This window comes from Ursus americanus, chromosome 11 (genome assembly GCF_024610735.1).
Source record: "Ursus americanus isolate L20-20 chromosome 11, mUrsAme1.1.p, whole genome shotgun sequence".
In the NCBI taxonomy this organism is placed as follows: Eukaryota; Metazoa; Chordata; class Mammalia; order Carnivora; family Ursidae; genus Ursus; species Ursus americanus.
The window spans coordinates 33,144,932-33,165,449 of record NC_142137.1 but is presented as its reverse complement, the minus strand read 5'-3'; the positions used below and the strand labels follow the sequence as shown (position 1 = coordinate 33,165,449).

The window sequence follows — 20,518 nt, the reverse complement described above, 5'->3', positions numbered from 1 at the left end:
TTAAAAGAAAGTTAAATAAATAACAACCAAGTGAATTTTGTTTGGATCCTGATTTGAAACACCAACCTTACAAAACCACTTAAAGAAGGTAAGTAGGGGGATTGCTATCAGGGAAGAAGTATTCATTTTATTAGGTGTGATAATGGTATTGAGGTTATGTAACAAATGTCTTCTTTTAGGGAGGCCAAATGACATATTTGAGCTGAAAAGACATGATGACATGAAGTCTGGGATTTGCCTTAAGATCCGAGAGTAGAAAAAGGGAGGAAGCAGGATTTAAAAAAAAAAAAAGAGAAGACAGGGAGAGGTTGATGGTTGCTGTAACTACGATGATGAGGGTGTACAGGTTTTTAAATTTTTATTTATTTACTTATCTGACAAGAGAGGGAGAGAGAGAGCCTAAGTAGGGGGAGCAGTAGCAGGAGGGGGAGAAGCAGACTCCTCGCTGAGCAGGGAGCCCGATGTGGGGCTCGATCCCAGGACCCTGGGATCAAGACCAGAGCTGCAGGCAGCCGCTTAATCCACTGAGCCACCCAGGTGCCCTGAGAGTGCACAGGTTTTTTGTTTTGTTTTAAACTAAAATGGAAAGAAATGAAGGTCAGTCTTTAGGGCAAAAAATACAACCTTGGTGTGGAGGATTAAGCTTCACATGGTGTTGGGAGCCCTGATGGGCAGTGAGGGTAGCACAGGCGAGACTAGAGTCAACTGTCACCTACCAATGTCAAAGGAGAGGCCGTGGAAATAAGGGGGAAGGAGGACGCTTTGCCACAGGGAACTGTCTACTCTTCAAAAGTGGCTACGGTGCAATGTTTATCTTTTTCTTCCTTTGAACTGTAATTTAATTGCCAAAGGGCCAAAGCACATGATGACTAAACTATGCGTCATTTCCTCTCTCCTTAGGCTGAAAGCTCCTGTCCTCTGCAGGGTATGTGACACGTGGTCACTCCATGATGCACCGAAATCCTAGGGTCTGCTTGGAGCCAGACCTGGTTCGTGAGACTGACCAAACCCCGTCTCAAAACAACTTGCAAAAACAAAACTGGATGCAGTTTAGATTTTGAAAAAAGCTCTAAGTCCTCAGTATTTTATAGCTCCCCCAGTGATCGCTACCCACAATTTAACTATTTTAACTCTGAACATTTGACAACAATCTAAATTAGAAAAGGCTGGTCAAACTATGATATCTCCAAGCAATGTGATATTAAGGAAAAGTTAAAGTCATGTTTTAGAATTCTATTTAATTAAAAAACAGAATATCGTGTACACATATAGATATAAAGGGAAAATGTTTGAAGTGTTATGATGCAGGATTACAAGTGATTTGCATTTTATTTATACATTTATTTTCTAAATTCTCTACAATATGAAAACATTACATATAAATCAGAAAAATGATACAATTAAAAATACCAAATTTACCTAATATTTTCTGTTAACATAGGCTACTTTCAGCGTTAGCCTTAAAGTATAGACTAGAAGAAGTCCCTTTAAACCAAATCGCAGAAACTGTCATTAAAAACTCACTCAACAGGGGTGCCTGGGTGGCTCAGTTAATTAAGCGTCAGACTTCGGCTCTGGTTGTGATCTCGGAGTCCTGAGATCAAGCCCCATGCTGGGCTCCCTGCTCAGTGAGGAGTCTGTTTCTCCCTTTCCCTTTGCCCCTCCCCCTGCTTGTGCTCTCTTTCTCTCTCAAATAAATAAGTAAAAATCTTTAAAAAACAAAAAACAAAAACTCACTAAACAAACAGCTGGGAACTTAGTATAATGTAGTTCCCACTCAAAAGAAGCTCACAGGCAAGAGGAGAGGGTTATGTTAACAAGGAATTCCTGAGAGTAAAGTGACAGGTCCGACACAGAGTATGGGCTCAATATCAGTTCTCCAAATGCCTGAAAGCATATGTCTCTATGCTTTTAATGTCAGCTGTTCCAGAAGTATGGATATACAAGGTATTTTCTAAATAAGCTTAAAACAAACCCTAGACGCTTGTCTCCACACATCAACTGTTTATTTAGTCTACTCTAATTCCACCCACTACGAAAGGAAAACAATAACTTCCTTAAAAGACTATTTCCCTTTTGATAAGAAATCATGTTCCACTAGCAGAGAAGTGAAATTAAGATACACCTGGTAGGAACTAAGTTCTGTAATACTACAAAGCATGATTTAGGCTTCAAAAGAACACTTTCAACTGAATTGCACTTGTGGAAAATTGTTTGGATGATATGAAATAAATAGGACAAAAATTCCTATAGTTATTAACTGATCCATACAATAAAACAACAGACTTCAAAGTTTTTAAAAAATTATGACCCATAGTTAGAACGTAGGTTTTTCATTACAGTCTAAGTAAGCACACAAGCATATGCATGAAGAAACAGGAAAAAAAGTCTAATGTTATAATTCTTTCTATCGTATGTAACGCACTGCAATATGTCTTATTCCATTTCATTTTTTAAATTGAAAGCATGCTGGTTGTGTCAACTGAATTGATTTTACTGCCTATTGATGGGTCACAACCTGCAATTTGAGAAATAGTGCTCTGACATATCACAAGAGTGAAAGCATTTCTAGAAACATGATTTCATTACAGTTGGATCCTTGCTCTTCTAATATTCAAGTTATGACAGGTCTCAACGCATATACAATCATCCACGTGTGGGTGTGTGAACATTTCTTCCCATGTCTAAGATCAAGTGAGTGCTTGATGACTACAATCTTTTCAACCACAAAGAGGAGCCTGCAATTATTACAGAGTTCTTTGTCTGATGGCAACGTGAACCGATTTCCCAAGGTATTACTAATTTCACTGTCAGTCATACTCTCTCATACACTTTGCTTTTCTCCCACTATGCTTAACTTTTTTATGCTATGTGTTGCCTGAAAAGGAAAGGAAGAACCAGGACGGCAGGGTCTACGTGGTTATGTGAGAATAAAACCAGTAAGACAGACGTTATGATGATGAAACTTCAATTATTCAAAAACGTTAGTGTTCTCAAAAGGAAAACGGACAGTATCATGCTGATAGAAATTACGACAGACGCGAAGCACAAGACCGAGTTCTGTACGACTGTTGTAGAATCTCTTTAAACCTATTGTCACCACGTATGAAGCAGATGCTAATGATGAGACTAACGATCTAATGAAGATGATACTTTTGCCTCAGCAGATGAAAGATATTTGGCAGTAAAGTAAAAGGAAACATAAGGGACTTCTTGTCAAAAGTCTCTCCATGTATACTCTCAACACAGTGTTCCCTATCAGCTAAAAGTCACTTCAAATAGATACATCTGAATGCATGACAATGAAACAAGTCATTTCGAGAGGTCCTATCCAAGACTCCTTACATATTGTGAGACTCTTTACATCAGAGTGCAGAGACGTCAAAAACTGGGCACCTGGGTTCCTCAGTAGGTTAGGCATCTGTCTTCAGCTCAGGTCATGATTCCAAGGTCCTGGAACCGAATCCCATGTCGGGCTCTCTGCTCAGTGGGGAGTCTGCTTCTCCCTCTCTCTCTGTCCCTCCTCCCCACTTCTGCTCTCTCTTTCTCTCTCTCTCAAATAAATAAATAAAAATCTTTAAAAAAAAAAGACATCAAACATTATAATGTTCACATAAGAAGCATCATTTACACCTAACGGGAAAAAAAAATCTTGAAGCCTAATGTAATGCTACCCTTGAACGTGCTGTAAGTAAAAACCAACTGGCTCTTGGTTCTTGGTCACTCTCTAGTCCTGTGATTCCTAAGGAAAAGTTAAAGATCACTGACAGGGTCATGGGGGTGGGGGAAGAGGGTTTGCACACCTATCGCTTTTCTAATTTCATAAGTTATTTCCATATACTTGGGAGGTGACTGAGCACAATGGTTATGACACTGGGTTCCTGCCCAGTACTGACTGTGTGGCCTTAGGTGAGTCCCTTTACCCCTCCAAGCTACAGTTCATTATCCGTGATAGAGAGACAAGGGTAGTGCCCCACTCACAGGCTTATCATGAGCATTAACTGAGACAATCCTAGTAAAGTGCTGAGCATAGAGACTAGCATCTAGCAAGAATTCAAAATATTTTAACTGCCATATTTTAACTTAAAACTACTATACATAATAAAGTATCAAAATATTGCTTTAGATTTGCTGACTTTGTCCAAATTCCCTCACTCGTTGGCTCTACGATCATAAGAAATTACCCATTTTGTGCATATCAGTTTTCCTCATCTTTAAAAAGCCCAACAGCAACTGGGCATGGTAGAGACGAATGAGGCTGTGTTAAGTGCTGGAAAGTCTAAGTTGTCAGAAACTCTCATTAGAATGTCCCCAGCCCCCAGTATGTATCTAGGGCCCACTCACTGCTAGGTCAGTGTCTCCCACAGTGGGCACTGTGCGCTTCTGAGTGCTAGGGAGACTTCGAAGGAAGTCAAGCCCTCATCTCCAAAAAAGATTTGCAGATAAATAAGCTTGCAGAATCTCACCTTTTTCTTCACCAGAGGACATCTCGAAGCCCTTGCAAGTGTACAGTAAAGCTCTCACAGGAGACCCAGGTGGTCATATTCCCAGGGAACCCCTCCTCAGTGGGCATCTCCTGGGTAGAGCCGTTCTGTAGGGCCCACGGGTAGGCCAACTCCTGGGCTAGGCTCTCAAAAGTGGGACACACACAGAGAGCCCATGATGGGGCTTCCGGGATTACAGCTCAGATGCAAAGAAGTGGATGTTGGCCTTGAGAGCTCTAAGAACAGTACTGAAATTATACTGTGTGAATCTGATATTCAAAAGGAAGACTCTCCCCACTTTTGTTAAGTTACAAGTGCTTTGGGAAAATTGGTAACAAATCGGATGCCTTGTTTCAGAGAAGTTTCTTAATTTCACAGATAAAAAGGGGAAAAAAACTTGTTTGCGCAGCACAACGCGTTTAAGACAACTATTTTATCTCTGTCGAAGAGATGCTCAGGATAAGGGAGTCAGAGAAAAGCAGCCACTGACCTTTACCAGTCACGTCAGGACGCTGATGGAATGTCCAAGCTGCAATTGCTGGAGGTGAAGATAAACGCGAGAAACCTTTCCTGTATCTACAACGTGGTATACTTTCTAACCTTGGCTCCATGTTAAATACACATAGCGCCAGGGTTCAGATAAAGTGTAACCGGACGTTGGCTTTTCCCTCTGGAGTGAAAAAAAATCCAATATTACCAAGTATAGATAAAGTTAACCTGAGTTTTAGAAATTAAAACTATAAACATTTCTCTCTCTCTGTCTCGCCCTCTCTCTCCCTCTCTCTCTCTCTCTCTCTCACACACACACATACACACACACACACACACCTTTTCACTTTCCCAGATGTATTTTTCAAAACCTCAGTAAGAACCAAAATGTTACTGGGCTAGGAAAAAAGAACTCATAAAATTGTGAAAATGCTAACACTTAGCATTTACTAAGCTATATTGTAAAGGGTGTATTCGAAGGGACTTTATGTTATCTTCTTCTGACGATCATATTTGACAGATAATATTAGTTTCCTTTTTAGAATTCTGAAGAATTTCATTTATACACATACATCCAGACTGACAGACAGAGAGGAGTATCTCGAACATCCAAGAATACACCCCAGAGCTCACAAGGTAGGCCACTGCCGGTACAGCACGGGTGGAGCCCGCGCTCCCTCTTCACCCCACGCCCTCCTGTTGTTACCCCCGTTCTGTGCGTGAAGACATGAGGCTCTGAGAAGCCCAGTAACTCAGCCCCAGTGGCTGAGCTGCCATCTGAACCGCGCCTGAACTCCTGAGACCTCAGACATCAAACACCACGCTTAAACGCTGCAGCTGCTAAAGTCACCCAATGAGGAAGCGAGTAAACTGAGGCAGACGGCCCTACGACTTGCCCAAGCTCCCGCTACTGCTGAGCAGCATGACTAGTATCATAACCCACATTATATTTATTTTTTTATAGTCCTACTTTTTTTTTTGTCTCAAAATTAACATGAGGAAAATAGCCACGTTTCATTCAGGGAGTCTTGTAAAACTTCTGGGAAATTCCATCACCCTCTCTTTTTAATTATTTAAGCAAGCACTTTTTTACCACGCTACGAAGGGGCAGTCTAACGCGAGGTGACTGTGCCGCCTCCGACAAAGCCGGTCCGCTGTGCTCAGCACCGAGGCGGCTCCGAAGTGTGCTCTGTAAACGGAGGTTTCAGCAGATCAGAACGCTGTTTCTCAACCTTCTGCAGGCAACATGCAGGGCCTGGAACTTCCACATGTCCAAAAAGTTCTTGGTCATGACTATTCTGCTCATCCCTGTAAGATACACTCTGAGTAGCAAGAGACTTAGACAGCCCTTATTAATGAATCCCTGGTAATAGGGATCTTGCAGTGAACCTTTTTAAAAATGAAAAATCCTTGGCAAGAGAAACAAAAGCAAAAACGAACTATTGGGACTTCATCCAGATAAAAAGCTTTGCACAGCAAAGGAAACAATCAACAAAATTAAAAGACAACCTACAGAATGGGAGAAGATATTTGCAAATGTTTTATCAGATAGAGGACTAGTATCCAACATCTATAAAGAACTTATCAAACTCAACACCCAAAGAACAAATAAACCAGTCAAGAAATGGGCAGAAGACATGAACAGACATTTCTGCAAAGAAGACATCCAAATGGCCAACAGACACATGAAAAAGTGCTCAACATCACTTGGCATCAGGGAAATACAAACCAAAACCACAATGACATACCACCACACCAGTCAGAATGGCTAAAATTAACAAGTCAGGAAATGATAGATGTTGGCAAGGATGCGGAGAAAGGGGAACCCTCCTACACTGTTGGTGGGAATGCAAACTGGTTCAGCCACTCTGGAAAATAGTATGGAGGTTCCTCAAAAAGTTAAAAATAGAGCTATTCTATGACCCAACAATTACACTCTAGGTATTTATCCAAAGGATAAAAACATAGTGATTCAAAGGGGCACATGCACCCCAGTGTTTATAGCAGCCATGTCCACAATAGCTAAAACATTTGAAAGAGCCCAGATGTCCATCAACAGATGAATAGATAAAGAAGATGTGGTACACACACACACACACACACACACACACACACACACACACAGGAATATTACTCAGCCATCAAAAAGAATGAAATCTTATCATTTGCAATGATGTGGATGGAACTAGAGGTATTATGCTGAACAAAATAAGGCAGTCAGAGAAATATAAATACCATATGATTTCACTCATATGTGGAATTTAAGAAACAGATGAACAGAGGGGAAGGGAAGGAAAAGTAAAAATAAAAAAAATAAAATAAGATGAAAATTGAGAGGGAGGCAAACCATGAGACGTTGAACTCTAGGCAGCAAACTGAGGGTTGCTGGAGGGGAGGTGGGAGGGGGGCTGAGCTAAGTGGGTGATGGGCATTAAGGAGGGCACTTGATGTAATGGGCACTGGGTGTTAGATGCAACTGATGAATCCTAAATTCTACCCTGGTAACTAACGATATACCACATGTTAACTAAATTGAACTTAAATAAAGGATGTTTAAAAATTTTTAAAAAAAGAAAAATCCTGGAGATATTGGTTTTATATGGTTTTATTTTAATATCTATTCCTAAAACTAGAACAAGTCTATATTCCCAATTCTTTGACACTGATTTTCACTCTAAATTTCATTTATAAGTCTAGGACAGCCATTAATAAATTTTAGGACCTACATTTAAGCCAGGGTATCATTTCTGACATTTGGAAAAAAGTGTCAATTTAGGAATTATTTGAGCATATGGTGGAAAATATACAAAGAAATAGGATGAGAAGGTTTCTGGGAACATACATGTATGTACCATATACAAGGAAAAAGCAGTCAATGTTTACTGATCAGAAAACAGCAACTCTCAGGAAAGATATGACATCTTATCATGCAACTACTAAAGGATGAAACAGAAGAGCTGACGGAGGAGAAAATAAACCTTACAAAACGCCTATCACATTGCACAGTCCCCCAAATCACGCTGCCTTTGCACATGGCACATCCTGCCTCACTGAATGTATCACAATGCGATAAAATCATATGGTTGCCTACTAACTGGGATTTGCAAAGTCTTAATATTTCTGTGGCAAATGTGATCACCTCTAGGAAAAACCAAAGACTATCAATTTAAAGATGTGTGGCATAAACAACCTCCTGAAATTGTGTTCCTCCAAGGCTTCTTTTCTTTACCTTGCTCTCCCCTGGACACAAGCATCCCTCTAAGATGAAGGGCAGGAGACTATCGTAAGGCATCTAGGATGCTAAGGCGCATGCACCTGGTGTCCCACTCTAGACACTCAAAGTGTGTGTGCCCCGGGGAAATGATTCCATCTTTCTGAATCTCAGTTCTCCTCAGAGCGCTCCGAACTGTTGGGATTAAATTAGATGCGAAAACCACTTGATAAATCAAAATCCATACGAAGGTGGGGTTTTCCCTTTTTATTTACATAAAAAACTATGAGCGGACAAGCAACAGTCAATGGATGCTTAAACCACTGAATGAAATGTTGATGAGGAAGAGCAGTTTTACTGAGTAAGAGACTACTGTTCCATAGGTCATTTTCAGGTCATAAGGGGAAAAGGCAACTTCCAAATGGAGGGATAGAGTTGTCACTTCTTGAAGTCACTGAGCATTATTAGCGTGGTGAAAAGTGGGCCAATAATAACAATAATATATGCATCTTGAGATACAATTAGCAGCACAAGACGCCTTTGTGGTACTTTTACAAAAAAACATTTAGCCTGAATCCAATTAAGTCTTAAGGTCTAAGTTCACGTTTATGGAGAAATACAGTGGATAGGGCACCAAGGAGAAGATACGGAACGGAGAAGCCAGTTGGTTGAATTTAAGAGTGAGCTGTGTCACACGGTAGCTGATTTCCTGCCAGGAAAATAAAACCCATGTGGGCAGGGCTTAGTGGTTCATGACAGGTGACTGAAGAGACAGAACAGCAAACTGTAACATGTGGACGTTGTTTGGATCTTTCTTTGCACAAAGCAGCAGTAAAAAGACACGTTTAGGTCAACTGGGGCAATTTGAATATGACTTGAGTATTAGATGATATTAAGACGGCACTAGTAATACTTTTAGGTGTGCTCATGGCATGGTAGTAATGTAAGAGAATACTCAGAGACACAAATGAAATATTTGGGGGAGAAATGCCATTAAGTCTTTAATAGATTTTAAGTACCTCAGAGGGAAAACATTGTTTCTCTTAAGATCTTGGCCATATAGCACAGCAACTGTAGCAAAAAGGATGAAAAAGGGAAAAGAAAGAAGATGAAAAACAGAAAGAAGAAAGAATCTTCTACCCGCAAGGCAAGAGGGTCTCAAAGATCTTTAGATCCTTTGGAGCGAGTACCAACAGTCTGTACAGGGCCAAGTCTCGATCTGTAGACTATCGTCAATTTTAGTCTGTTGGCAAAGCAGGGGCTTTTTGAGGGGGGAAAAAAGGCAAATCATGGTCCATGTAATTCTCAAAAGAAGGAGCTTCTGTTCTAACCTCCTCAGAATGGAAGCAGTCCAATAAACAGATTTCATGTCTCAGTGGTCCTATGGACTAGCAAGTCTCAAAAGTTTCCTCCTTCAGACTTTAATCAACTACATTTCAATATGAGGTAAACTTGCTTTTGTGAAAAGCCATAAAAAGGCTGAATTAAATCCACTTAGCCATTTAAAAAATTAAGTGAGACCCCCCAGAGATGTTTATCTATATTTCCTGTAGGAAGTTTTATGCACTGGTAATTCAAATTTACTGGACTTCTTAACTTTTGACATCTTGTTCTTTGTCAGAAATAATAGTGAGGGGCGCCTGGGTGGCACAGCGGTTAAGCGTCTGCCTTCGGCTCAGGGCGTGATCCTGGCGTTATGGGATCAAGCCCCACATCGGGCTCCTCCGCTATGAGCCTGCTTCTTCCTCTCCCGCTCCCCCTGCTTGTGTTCCCTCTCTCGCTGGCTGTCTCTGTCTCTGTTGAATAAATAAATCAAATCTTGAAAAAAAAAAAAAAGAAATAATAGTGAAATAAAGTTTTAGGTTTTTTCCCTTTTTTCAAGAATAGAGTGCTCTATAAACAATCATTTAGGGGCACTTGGGTGGCTCAGTTGGTTGACTGTCCAATGCCTGATTTCAGCTCAGGTCATGATGTCAGGGTTGGGAGACTGAGTCCCGAGTCAGACTCCATGCTGGCGGGGAGCCTGCTTGAGATTCCCTCTCCCTCTGCCCCTCCCCTTCTCCCTCCCTCTCAAAAAAGAAAGAAAGAAAGAAAGAAAGAAAGAAAGAAAGAAAGAAAGATCACTTATATACAACTTTTAGGCACATCCACTAAACACATTTAATCATGAAATGGAGCCAGATTAGTTCTAATTTCCAAGGATTTTAATTTTGTGATGAAAGAGAGACTGTTCTTCTCCCTTCCAGTAAAATGTAAACATGCTGGACTTTGAATTAAAAGGCTACGATAGTGGTTGTGATTTGAGCTAGAAAATGATGACTATAAAACCATATAAAACAAATATGGTTATCAATAAACATAAACTCCAAGTAGTCTAATCATTGACAAGACTGACCCCTGTAAGTATAAATTAAGAATCTCATCCAAGAAGGACCAAAAACACATTTTACCTTTCTTTTTTTTTTTTTTTAAAGATTTTATTTATTTATTTATTTGACAGAGATAGAGACAGCCAGCGAGAGAGGGAACACAAGCAGGGGGAGTGGGAGAGGAAGAAGCAGGCTCACAGCAGAGGACCTGATGTGGGGCTCGATCCCATAACGCCGGGATCACGCCCTGAGCCGAAGGCAGACGCTCAACCACTGTGCCACCCAGGCGCCCCACATTTTACCTTTCTGACAGTACATTTAACGTAATAGTTTTTTCAAACATGGTATGGACAAGCAACGTCCTTCTGACTCCAAAAGCAAGCAAGGGTTATTTGAAACACACAAAAGACAAAAATCTTGACAACACCCATAGCTGGTTGGCCAAGACAAAAATTCCATTCTCCCATTAGATAATTCTCAGTAGCAATAAATGACTTGAAAATGAGTTTTCAGTTTAAAACCCAAGGCTAATCCTAAAAATAAATATAAATGTAGAATTTTTTCCCAATTAGTATGGTGAAAGCTTTTAATAAAATGTTAAGTTGAAAAAAAGCAGAATATAAAAGCATGTAGAGACTAGGTCGTAGAGCGCGTGTCCAGGTATTGTTTTATTGCTGTTCTTTACACCTTGCGCATATTTTATATATGTAATTTTGTCTACTTAATTTTTACTAGAAGAGAATAGTAGACAGTATGTAAGAGTGTGTGTGTGTGTGTATGTACATTAGTTGTGGGGATATATGTTGTATTTGTGTATGTGTATGTGTGCCAAAAGCTTGTCCTAAGTGGTTCTCTGTGCAACATCTTCCTTGCAGGATTATGATAGGTCAGTACAACATTATTTATCAATATCCTGCTTTGTTCCACAGCTGTTCTGCTTGTAAGCATTAGGAAACATGTCTGTGAAAGCAGTCAGAAAAGAAAGCCCTATCCTACGAGAAATAAAGCTAAAAAAAAAAAAAGCTCCCGTGTAGCTTTATAAAAATTAGGGAGAAATTGGTAAAACAAAATCACTTCGCTACTACCTTGTTCCAGTGTTATTCCTTGCAGCTTGTCCTACCAAAAAAAAAAAAAAAAAAAATCCACCTAAGCTAAAATTACCACATAGAAGACACAAGACATTTCTGTAAGTATTGGGTATAATTTCATACAGCATAAAAGCTCCCAGAAAGATAGTTCATAAAAGTTAGATTAATAGATCAAATTGAAATGGCAATAACAGTCAAGGCATAGATGACAATATGGCTTAATACGTTAATGTCACAAATGTCTAAACACTGTCCCCAGTGGTTTTCGTGGTAAAACAGGCCCTGGATGCCCTCAATGTATAAGCAGCTGGAGATCTGGGGGGACCACTGACTCACCCGGTCCAAATCAGTATACCACCTGCTCCAATATTCTCCAGACTACCAGCACCTAATTCATGGCAGCTTTCCTGGTGTTGTCTGCAAAGGAGTCTCAGAGATTCCCCAACTTTTCAGAGTTGAATTTAGCTATTTTCCTAAATACATAGAAAATGTTTCCTAGGTCATCATGATAGTCATGTATGCAGTTCTGTTTAAAACACCTTAGTGAATATTACCCTTCACCTCATTCTCTCAAACCTCAGCCACACCATGTATGCGTGGAAACAGGAAATACTTACCTAGAGCCCTTTCTCTACCAGGCACTGTACCAGGTGCTGGTGGAGACTATAAAAGGCTTCATTTCATCTCTACTTTCCCCCATTTTCCTCCCTCTCCCCCATAAAAAAACAAAAACAAGAATAAAAACACAACAAACAAAACAAAAACCTCTCTTCTTCACTGCCACTGAAAGGCAAGTTCGACAGTTGGAGTGCATTCAGCATACTAGGGCTCACAGGAGAACTTATTTCTACATTGGGCTAGAAATCACCATGTGGGTTTTTTTCCCATCAATTAAGTCTCTCCCACTCCCCCACCCCCAAGGCAAACAACTATTTTTTTATATATACAAAATAGAGAACAAACATCTGGAAAATGACATCAACATGACTCTTTAGTTGCAAAAAGGCAAAATTACACCATAGTCTAATGAAAGATAAAATCTGAAAATCTGGCAATATTTTTGCGTTTATCCTCAAAACCAAACTTCAAATATACACGAATGAATCACTCTAGTTTAAATCCATATTTTCAGACTTTTTGTCCATAAATAACAGTTGGACTAGACATATTATTTTATTACTTTGTCTTGTCCTGGGTTTGATTCTCAGCTCGAGTCAGCTCTGAGTCTGTAACAACAGGGCAGGAACTGCGTCTCCACTGCCTTCTCCCTCTCTCCCCCCCATCCTCTCTGAGCACACATCCCCTGCTGAGCACCCACCAAGTGCTGGCCACTGTTCAAAGCAAGCTCCTCATGGGCCTTACATTCTTGTAGGGGAAGACAGACAAATTAAATAAAAGTCTAAATGATATACTCTGGTGGAAGATGGTAGTGCTTCAGGGAAAACTGAAAGCAGGGAAGGGGGATATGGAGTCCCGGGGGATAGCAGGAGGGTTATAGGTGGTTAGGGCCGTTCTCCCTGAGAAGGTAACATCTGAACAAAGATTGCAGGGGGAGGGAGTCATGCAGATAATTGGAACAAGCATATTCCAGGCACAGGGAACAGCACATGCAAAGGCTCTAAGGTAGAAAAGAGTTTCTGATGTCTTTGAGAAAGAGTAAGAAAGCCAGTATGGCTGGGAGTATAGGGAAACATGATAGAAAATGAGTCCTAGAGGCAGTGGGGAAGGCAAAACAAAGGGCCCCCATACTTGTCAAATAAATAGTAATAAATAGTAATGAACAGGAAGATGGCTGGCATTTATTGAGCTTTTACTATGTGCTAAGTGCAATTCCAGATAGGTTATGTGTATTATCTCCTTAAAAAATGTAAAACAACTGGTTATTCTAATATGTATAGGGTTGACTTGATGCTTTAGGACAAACATAGTAGTAAGTCCAAAACTCTACAGGAAATATTTCCTGAACAAGTTTTTTGGTTTTGTTTTATTTTTCTGTCTTAACACGACTAAAACCTTTGTCAAATGTTGCAATTAATTTCACCTCCCCTTGCAGCTTAAAAATAAAGCCATAATTCCTATGTCAGATATCTAACTTATTTCCAAGTTACGTTTTCTATGTGATTTTTCAAGTCTGTTTCAGAACCACAAGGTTAAAGAGTTCAACTTATAGTGTAAAAAGTTAATATATACAGTTCACGACACTATTCAGAGTTCAAATCCCAATGTATCCTTTGGTTTGTTTAATGAATTCTTTAACGTACCTTCTTTCTTTCCTGAACTCTATGGTGCAACTTAATGTTTCTGAGTGTTACAAACTACATCTAGAGCCAAAGCATATGGTACATTTTGGTCTGCTGGTACGTTCCCTTCTTTCTGCTGTTCTTTTATTTGAAATATAGATAGACATGTAGAAATAAGCAAGCTGAGAGAGCCAGGCTTGCTAAACACAATTAATTAATGGAAGCACCAAAGAACATTCATAATAAACTTCACTAGACTCTTTATTATTTAGTTTCTACTAATTAGGAAATAATTTGAAGATATCTCCTAAACATGAAAAGATTGTTCAGTTTAACCCAAGAAACATTCATTGAGCGCCTTTGTCAGGTACTAGGACGATAAGGACAATCCCAGTCACTCCCTCAGGAACTTCCAGTTCAACAGGGAAGACAGTATCCCAGACTGCAGAGATGATGGAAAGGATGGGGCGATGCACACACTGATCCAGAAGGTACCAGAAAAAACTTGTGCTCACTTTTTAAGAAGCCTCTCCAAAACATCAGACATCCACTGTCCCATGTCTAGCCAAATATGCACGAGTGATGATTTAAGAACAGACCTTCTGATAGTAGCAAATTAGAGTGGGAAAGAATTTTTAAGGCAATTTTAAAGTATCCAATTCTATGCTTAGAAGTTTCCTTAGAGACTGAATGCTTATTTTTATTCTTCACTAATACTTAAATCACAAGGAGGCGATCTTTAATATACATATCTGAATATTTTGGTGAGTAGAGAATCAGGGATTTTTAGCACACATTCATCGCATGAATTAGGATATTTTGTTCTCAAAACTTTTAATCAAAGTAAGAAGACCTAAGTCCAAGCCTATGAATTTATACTAATTGAATTAATACTAAAGATCAATTTATATGTGATGTAATGTAAGATCAAAAGCCATGTGAAACAATCTGTGTTAATCTCTAACTTTAGTTAAGTTGCTCCAGAGGAGCAAGGCATAAGAAGCAGCAGAAATCAGACCAAATTCTGCTCATCAAGTCATGGCGTCTGGGGCCTAGCAGGCTATAAACACTAGAAGTGGCCACGTTTTAAAAAATAAATTGAGCAAAAGCACCCTCGAGCAAACAGAACCCTACAAAGGAACCAGTATAGCTTCTCCAGACTCTGACATAAAAAACTGGAATAATTTCATTGACTAAGCTTATAAATATTTAGATTAAATTATCACATTTGTTTCCTGAAACATAATCCAATGAATAAAAGTGTAATATTAAATTGTGACATAGATGGTAACACTTTATAATCCTAACATTATAAAATGTTTCCACCATCTCAAAGCAGATTAGAATCAGAATTACCTGGGGGAATTTTTTTTAAAGTGCTGATTCCCAGGCCCCACCCATTTGTAATTCTGATTCATAACATGGGGCTGGGGCTTTACAAAGCTTCCAGAGATAGTGGTGACGAGGCAAGTTCGGACCCAAGAAGCACTAGACTAAGCTGGCTCCAAGAATGATGAAGGTAAAAATGTAATCCATGAGGTCAACTTCTTACTGAAAACAGACTGTTATGGCTAGAGCTGCCCTCTTCTAAGCACCAAGACTGCTCATATCACTTATGACCACCATTTGACTATTGAGCCTATCTCAAGACCTAAAATGGGTGTGCCTGTTTAAATTTATGGAAACTTGCAAAATAAGTGACCAAGGGCTGATTGAGAAAACCACAGATGTGAAAAATATTCAAAAAAACCACCGACTATGGCTTCACTCGAGAAGTATCAGACCAGAGTTCCTGGAAGATTTTTTTTTTTTTCAGTAAAATGTCCCAAATCTAAGTTTTGCTCTTTTGTGTGATTGAATACCTCTGCCTTCATTGGTTCTTTTAACATCCGAAACACATAAGATGCTTCATAGAAACTCAAATGACATCTTCCGCCAGTCAGCTGCTATCAAGTCTCAAATCTGAAGCTCAGGGAGAATCTAAGCAATCACACTTGTTCCCAGAGAACCGCTGGACAAAGCACCCAGTCAACAGCCTAGATGACCGTCCAACATCTGAAACTTCCTTTGGAAAAATGGATGACAGTTGCGGCCCAGAGTAGGGCAGAGACACGTGGTCGGACCCATTCATAGATGTCCCATCTTCTAACAGTGACATGAGAAGCATGTTTTAAACGTTTAAAACGCCTATGATCAAAATCCTACATATTTAATAAAAGCACACATTATTTATTAAAATTTTACGATATGCGTAGCATTCTGTCAGTGCCAAGGCGTATTTTGCCTAAACTTCACCCTTAAAAAGCAAGCAAGCAAGCAAGAAAGAAAAGAAACTGGTATGTAAGCAAACTTAGGAACCAGTACTAACATTTTGAGTATCCGTGTTTCAGACTGGGAATGGATACGTGGTTCAGTGAAGAAAATGCCAGCATTTGGTTTCACTGTGATTCCTGGGGTTGGGGATGGGGAGCTGTCAAAATACTCTGGATAGTTAGTGCCATTAAATATCCTCGGTGGTATAGGGGCAAAAGTAGGGCAAGAAAAAAACAACTGAAAAAATCACAGAAAGCTGCCCTATCAGTAAAGAACTAATTTACAAGGATTTGTTGGGCTGGTAAAAACGGCTTATTACTTTAATCAGGTGGCTAGGCAGAGGTAAACTCGGTTGTGGACTCATCACGTCCAACCTGAAACCAAGGGCCACGTCCACAGAAACACCAGCCTGGTCCGGGAGTGGACTCGCTCAAACACCCAGGAAAGAGTCGAGCCATAGGACTCCAACTTGGGGCGCAAGCAGCACACAGGTGTGAAGCCGCAGAGCAGCCCTCCTCCCCAACCTCGGGAAACCTCTCCCCCCATTCCTACAAGCTGCAAACGCACACGCTAGGGTCTCAGCCGCGCGGGGAGGACAGGGGACCCGGAGGGCCCAGCCGCCCAAGTGCCGAGCAGCCCTGTCAAAGGAGGCTTGAGAGCAGCGTCCCCGCACACACGACCCTCCCCGAAGGCGGCCGGGGTCGTCAGCGCGCGACCCCTGGGCCATGTCCCTTCTCACCGGGCCGGCGGAGTCAGGAAGTCTGGAAGCAGAGTGAGCCCGGCTGCGGGAAAAGCAGAGAGAGCGTGGGGAGGTGTCAAGTTGCTTCTGTGGAGCGGAGAAGGAAGGAGTCGGGTGGGGGAACGATCGGAATTCTGTAACTTATTCTATACTCGAGCCGCCGTCGGCCAGTAAGAGCAGGACTCCGCGGGGTGCAGGCGACGACCCCATTTCCTCCCGCGCCGGGTCCCTCCAGGCCCAGCCCGGCCCGCCCCGCCGGCCGCCCTCCACTCACCCAGCTCGCCCGCCTGCAGCCGGGGCGGGGCGGAGACCACAAGCAGGAGGGCCAGGAGGCCGCGGGCGCCGGCCACCATGGCCCCTCCGGGCGCCAGCTTGACACGCTCGGCCTCCCCTCGGCGAGCGCAGCGCCTCCGCTGCCCCGGCCGGGCCGCCTACTCCGCGGCCGAGCGCGCCGCCGGGACTGGGCGCAGCCGCGGCCCCGCACCGAATCCCATTGGGGCGGCCGGGAGCCCAGCCCGGCGGGGGCGTCGCCCGCCCCGCCCAGCCCCGCGCGCCGGCCCCCAAAGGAGGAAGTCGAGGTCCCCGGCGGCGGCTAGTCTCGAGGCCGGAGGCGTACCAGACGCCGCCCGCGGTCCCCTCTAGGTACCCAGGGCTCCCTGTTGCTTTTTTTCCGCCGCTCCTCCCTCAGTGCACGTGAACCTGGGAGCCAGGAGGGCACCTGGCTTTGAGACCTGCCCCGAGCCCCGCTGTACCCAGGTACTCCCCCGAGGTCCTGAGCGCGCGGTGGGTGAGTGGGAAAGGCTGCTCTACACCAGGGCTTTGCCAGCCCCACAGGGGCGGGCATGCCAGTGATCGCAGCAATGGGGGACGCGAAATATTGTCTGATAGGTTGATGATGGTGACAAAATCCAGTTCAAGTCCTTCCATTCATTCATTCATTCATTCATTCAAAAGTTATTAAGGTCCAGCAGTGTGGCAGCCAGGCACAGTGCTAAGCCCTTGTGACACTTGAAGACGTCAAAAATAATCGGGCAAGTATATAATGCATATTGCAATCGGTGACATGATGAGTACTGGTGGAGCACATTCAGGAAGATCTAATTGGAAGGCGGGGGAGGAAACCGCGGGGGAGGAATCAGCCAGGAAAGGCTTCCCTTAAAAAGTGTCTTCTAAGCCATGACGGGGACGGTGAGTGGGACTTGGGAAAGCGGAAGGCGGGGGACAGGAGAACAGCCGCGGGGTGCGAAGGAGCTGAGGGAGGAAAAGGCCAGGGTGTATGGAGCATGCTGTACAGACGGTTACATGGCAAGAGGTGAAAGCCCGTGCAGAGAAGGGGCCGGAACGTGGAGGGCCTGGAACGCCACGTAAAGGATGCTTAACTTGATCCTCGGACCAGCGAGCAGCCACGGAGGATCGGGACACAGGATCTGATTCCCTGGGAGTGTAGAGAAGGACTGCGGGAAGGGCAAGCTGGAAGAGTGGAGAGTTACAAGGCTACTACCCAGTAATTGAGCAGAGAAGTGGCAGTGGAAATGAACGTGGACAGAGTAAATGTGTGCTGTAAAGACTCTTACATCTTCAGTCCGCTTGCAGTTCTCCGGCGCTTCCTGCACTGGGCGCTCTGCAGTTTTCTTGGGTAACATGCAGCCACAGTTACACCAGCAGGTGCGGAGAGGAGGTCTGGGAGGCGAGGACAGCAATCCCGCAGAGGGCCAATATTCGCCGGTCACGTGCTCTTTGGATACCCGGATAGACTCTGTTCATACCTGCATTCATTTTTTCCTCTGTCTTTATTTTTTAACTATGAGGTTTTTTTTCTTTGGCGCTTTGCTTTCTCAAAGGCAGTAGAGCTCAGAGGAAAGAACTTGGGCTTTAGAAATGAGGCTGCTCCAAGGCTGAATCCCGGATCAACCACTGACTAAGAGTGATTCTCTCCGGGCCTCAGTTTTGTTGGGGAGTATAATACCTAATCGTCCTGGCTGTCACAGAGACAAAATAAAATATGTATTAGAAGTTCTAGCATGGCCGAGGTACTCAATAAATAGGTTGATCATATTTGTAGTAAAAGTAAATTCATACCCATAAAAATATTGACCATTCTCACACAGAAAACATGAATGATACTTTGGCACATTGAATTACTGCCTAACTCCAGCTTTCTCTGTTTCTTCTTTCTCTTCATTCCTTGGAAGAAGGTGAGTTGGAGCGGCTGCTGCTGGTCTCTGAGAGGCTGCCCTCCAACAGGCGTGGCTCTGTGAGCGAATGAATGAGGCAAGACAATGAGAGTATTGTTTACCAGTGAGGAATTCACAGGGTGAGCCAGGTGGGCTCCCAGAGGTGACCTTTTCCATCTCAGGTAATACCTTCATGGGAATGAAGTAATCTGTTCTACACCAGGATCCAGAGCCACATCAGAGGCGAGATTTAGGATCTGGTAACAATGAGAAAACAAGAAGGCAAGCTAGATCCTGGTGCTTTCATTATGCCATTCCTTCTTTGAAAAAATAAAAGCAAAGCATAGTGAAAGAAAAATATGAAAATACAACAAATTGCCAGTTATAATTTCGAATATAATGAAATAAATCAATCTCATTGCATTGATGTAGTTCAGCATACAGACTTTTATGTTAAGCATGTGTGTCTGTTTTACTCTTGAGAGGATTCCATTATGTTTTTTAAAATCATGCATTATGGGATCTCAGAACTTAATGTAAAGTTTGGAGATTCTGTTAAAAATTATAGTTGTTAAGACCCCTTTACAGCATCTCACATACTAAGATTAAAGAACTGCTTATCATGTGAAACCTCTCTGGAAGTGTCTCTCACAGTGCAACTCCACATTTAATCCAGTCTTTCCTTATTTTGCATATCTTACTGCAATTTGTGTTTATATTTGCTAGCTCTTCTGTAAAAGTAGAGAACAGCTGGTCAGAGCTGCCTCGTTTTATATATAAAATATGAATTCTGTACTGCTTAGGTAGGACAGAACTTAAACAGAACTGCAAGCCTCATTTTATTCGAAAGTAGTTAGAAAGCTTTAGACTATGGTTCCGTTTGATAACCTAATCAATTTTATCCTTAACATATAGTGACCCTGATGTGACTATGAAGAAGACCAAATGGGATATAAATTTGAAACCTAGGTAGGCTTCCACTTCCTGAATGCTCTCCCTTTTCCAGTTCAATAAATTCAACTCCATAAATTTATTTTAAGCCTTTCTATATGCAAAACAATGTGATGGAGATACAGTGAAAATAAATACAGGTACTTCTCTCTCTCTCCTTTATTCATAATCTAATGACAGAAACTTCAATTATATAGGTTCATAAGTACAGTGATGGAAATCCAGAGTATTATAGAATCACAGCAGAAGGAAGGGTATATAACTGGATTTCAAAAGCCTAGAAGGGTTGGGAGGGATGAAGATTGGAATTAGAAGGAAAACAATGTTTGTAAAATGAGAAGAATTTCTGAGAAAGTTCAGAAATACAGATCACAGGGTGCTCATAGGAATAAGCCTAATTCACCAGGGCTGGGACAGTGAGCGTGAGATAGGAGTGGGAGCCTGAATAAGCAGTGGGAGG

General features: G+C 42.0%; 1 protein-coding gene across 2 annotated transcripts in view; it reads right to left on the bottom strand.

The window, feature by feature from the left end:
• The window catches only part of DCBLD1 (discoidin, CUB and LCCL domain containing 1), a 71,594-nt gene extending 54,213 nt beyond the window's left edge, over positions 1–17,381 (bottom strand). Inside the window, exon 1 of one of the 2 annotated variants that reach the window (XM_087865417.1) lies at positions 17,208–17,381. In XM_087865417.1, the coding sequence (XP_087721543.1) occupies positions 17,208–17,286 (79 nt within the window). In that variant the 5' untranslated portion in view covers positions 17,287–17,381. The remainder of the gene's footprint in view (positions 1–17,207) is intronic. The other variant, XM_045798543.2, reaches the window with a different exon arrangement.
• Between the last annotated feature and the right edge of the window lie 3,137 nt (positions 17,382–20,518).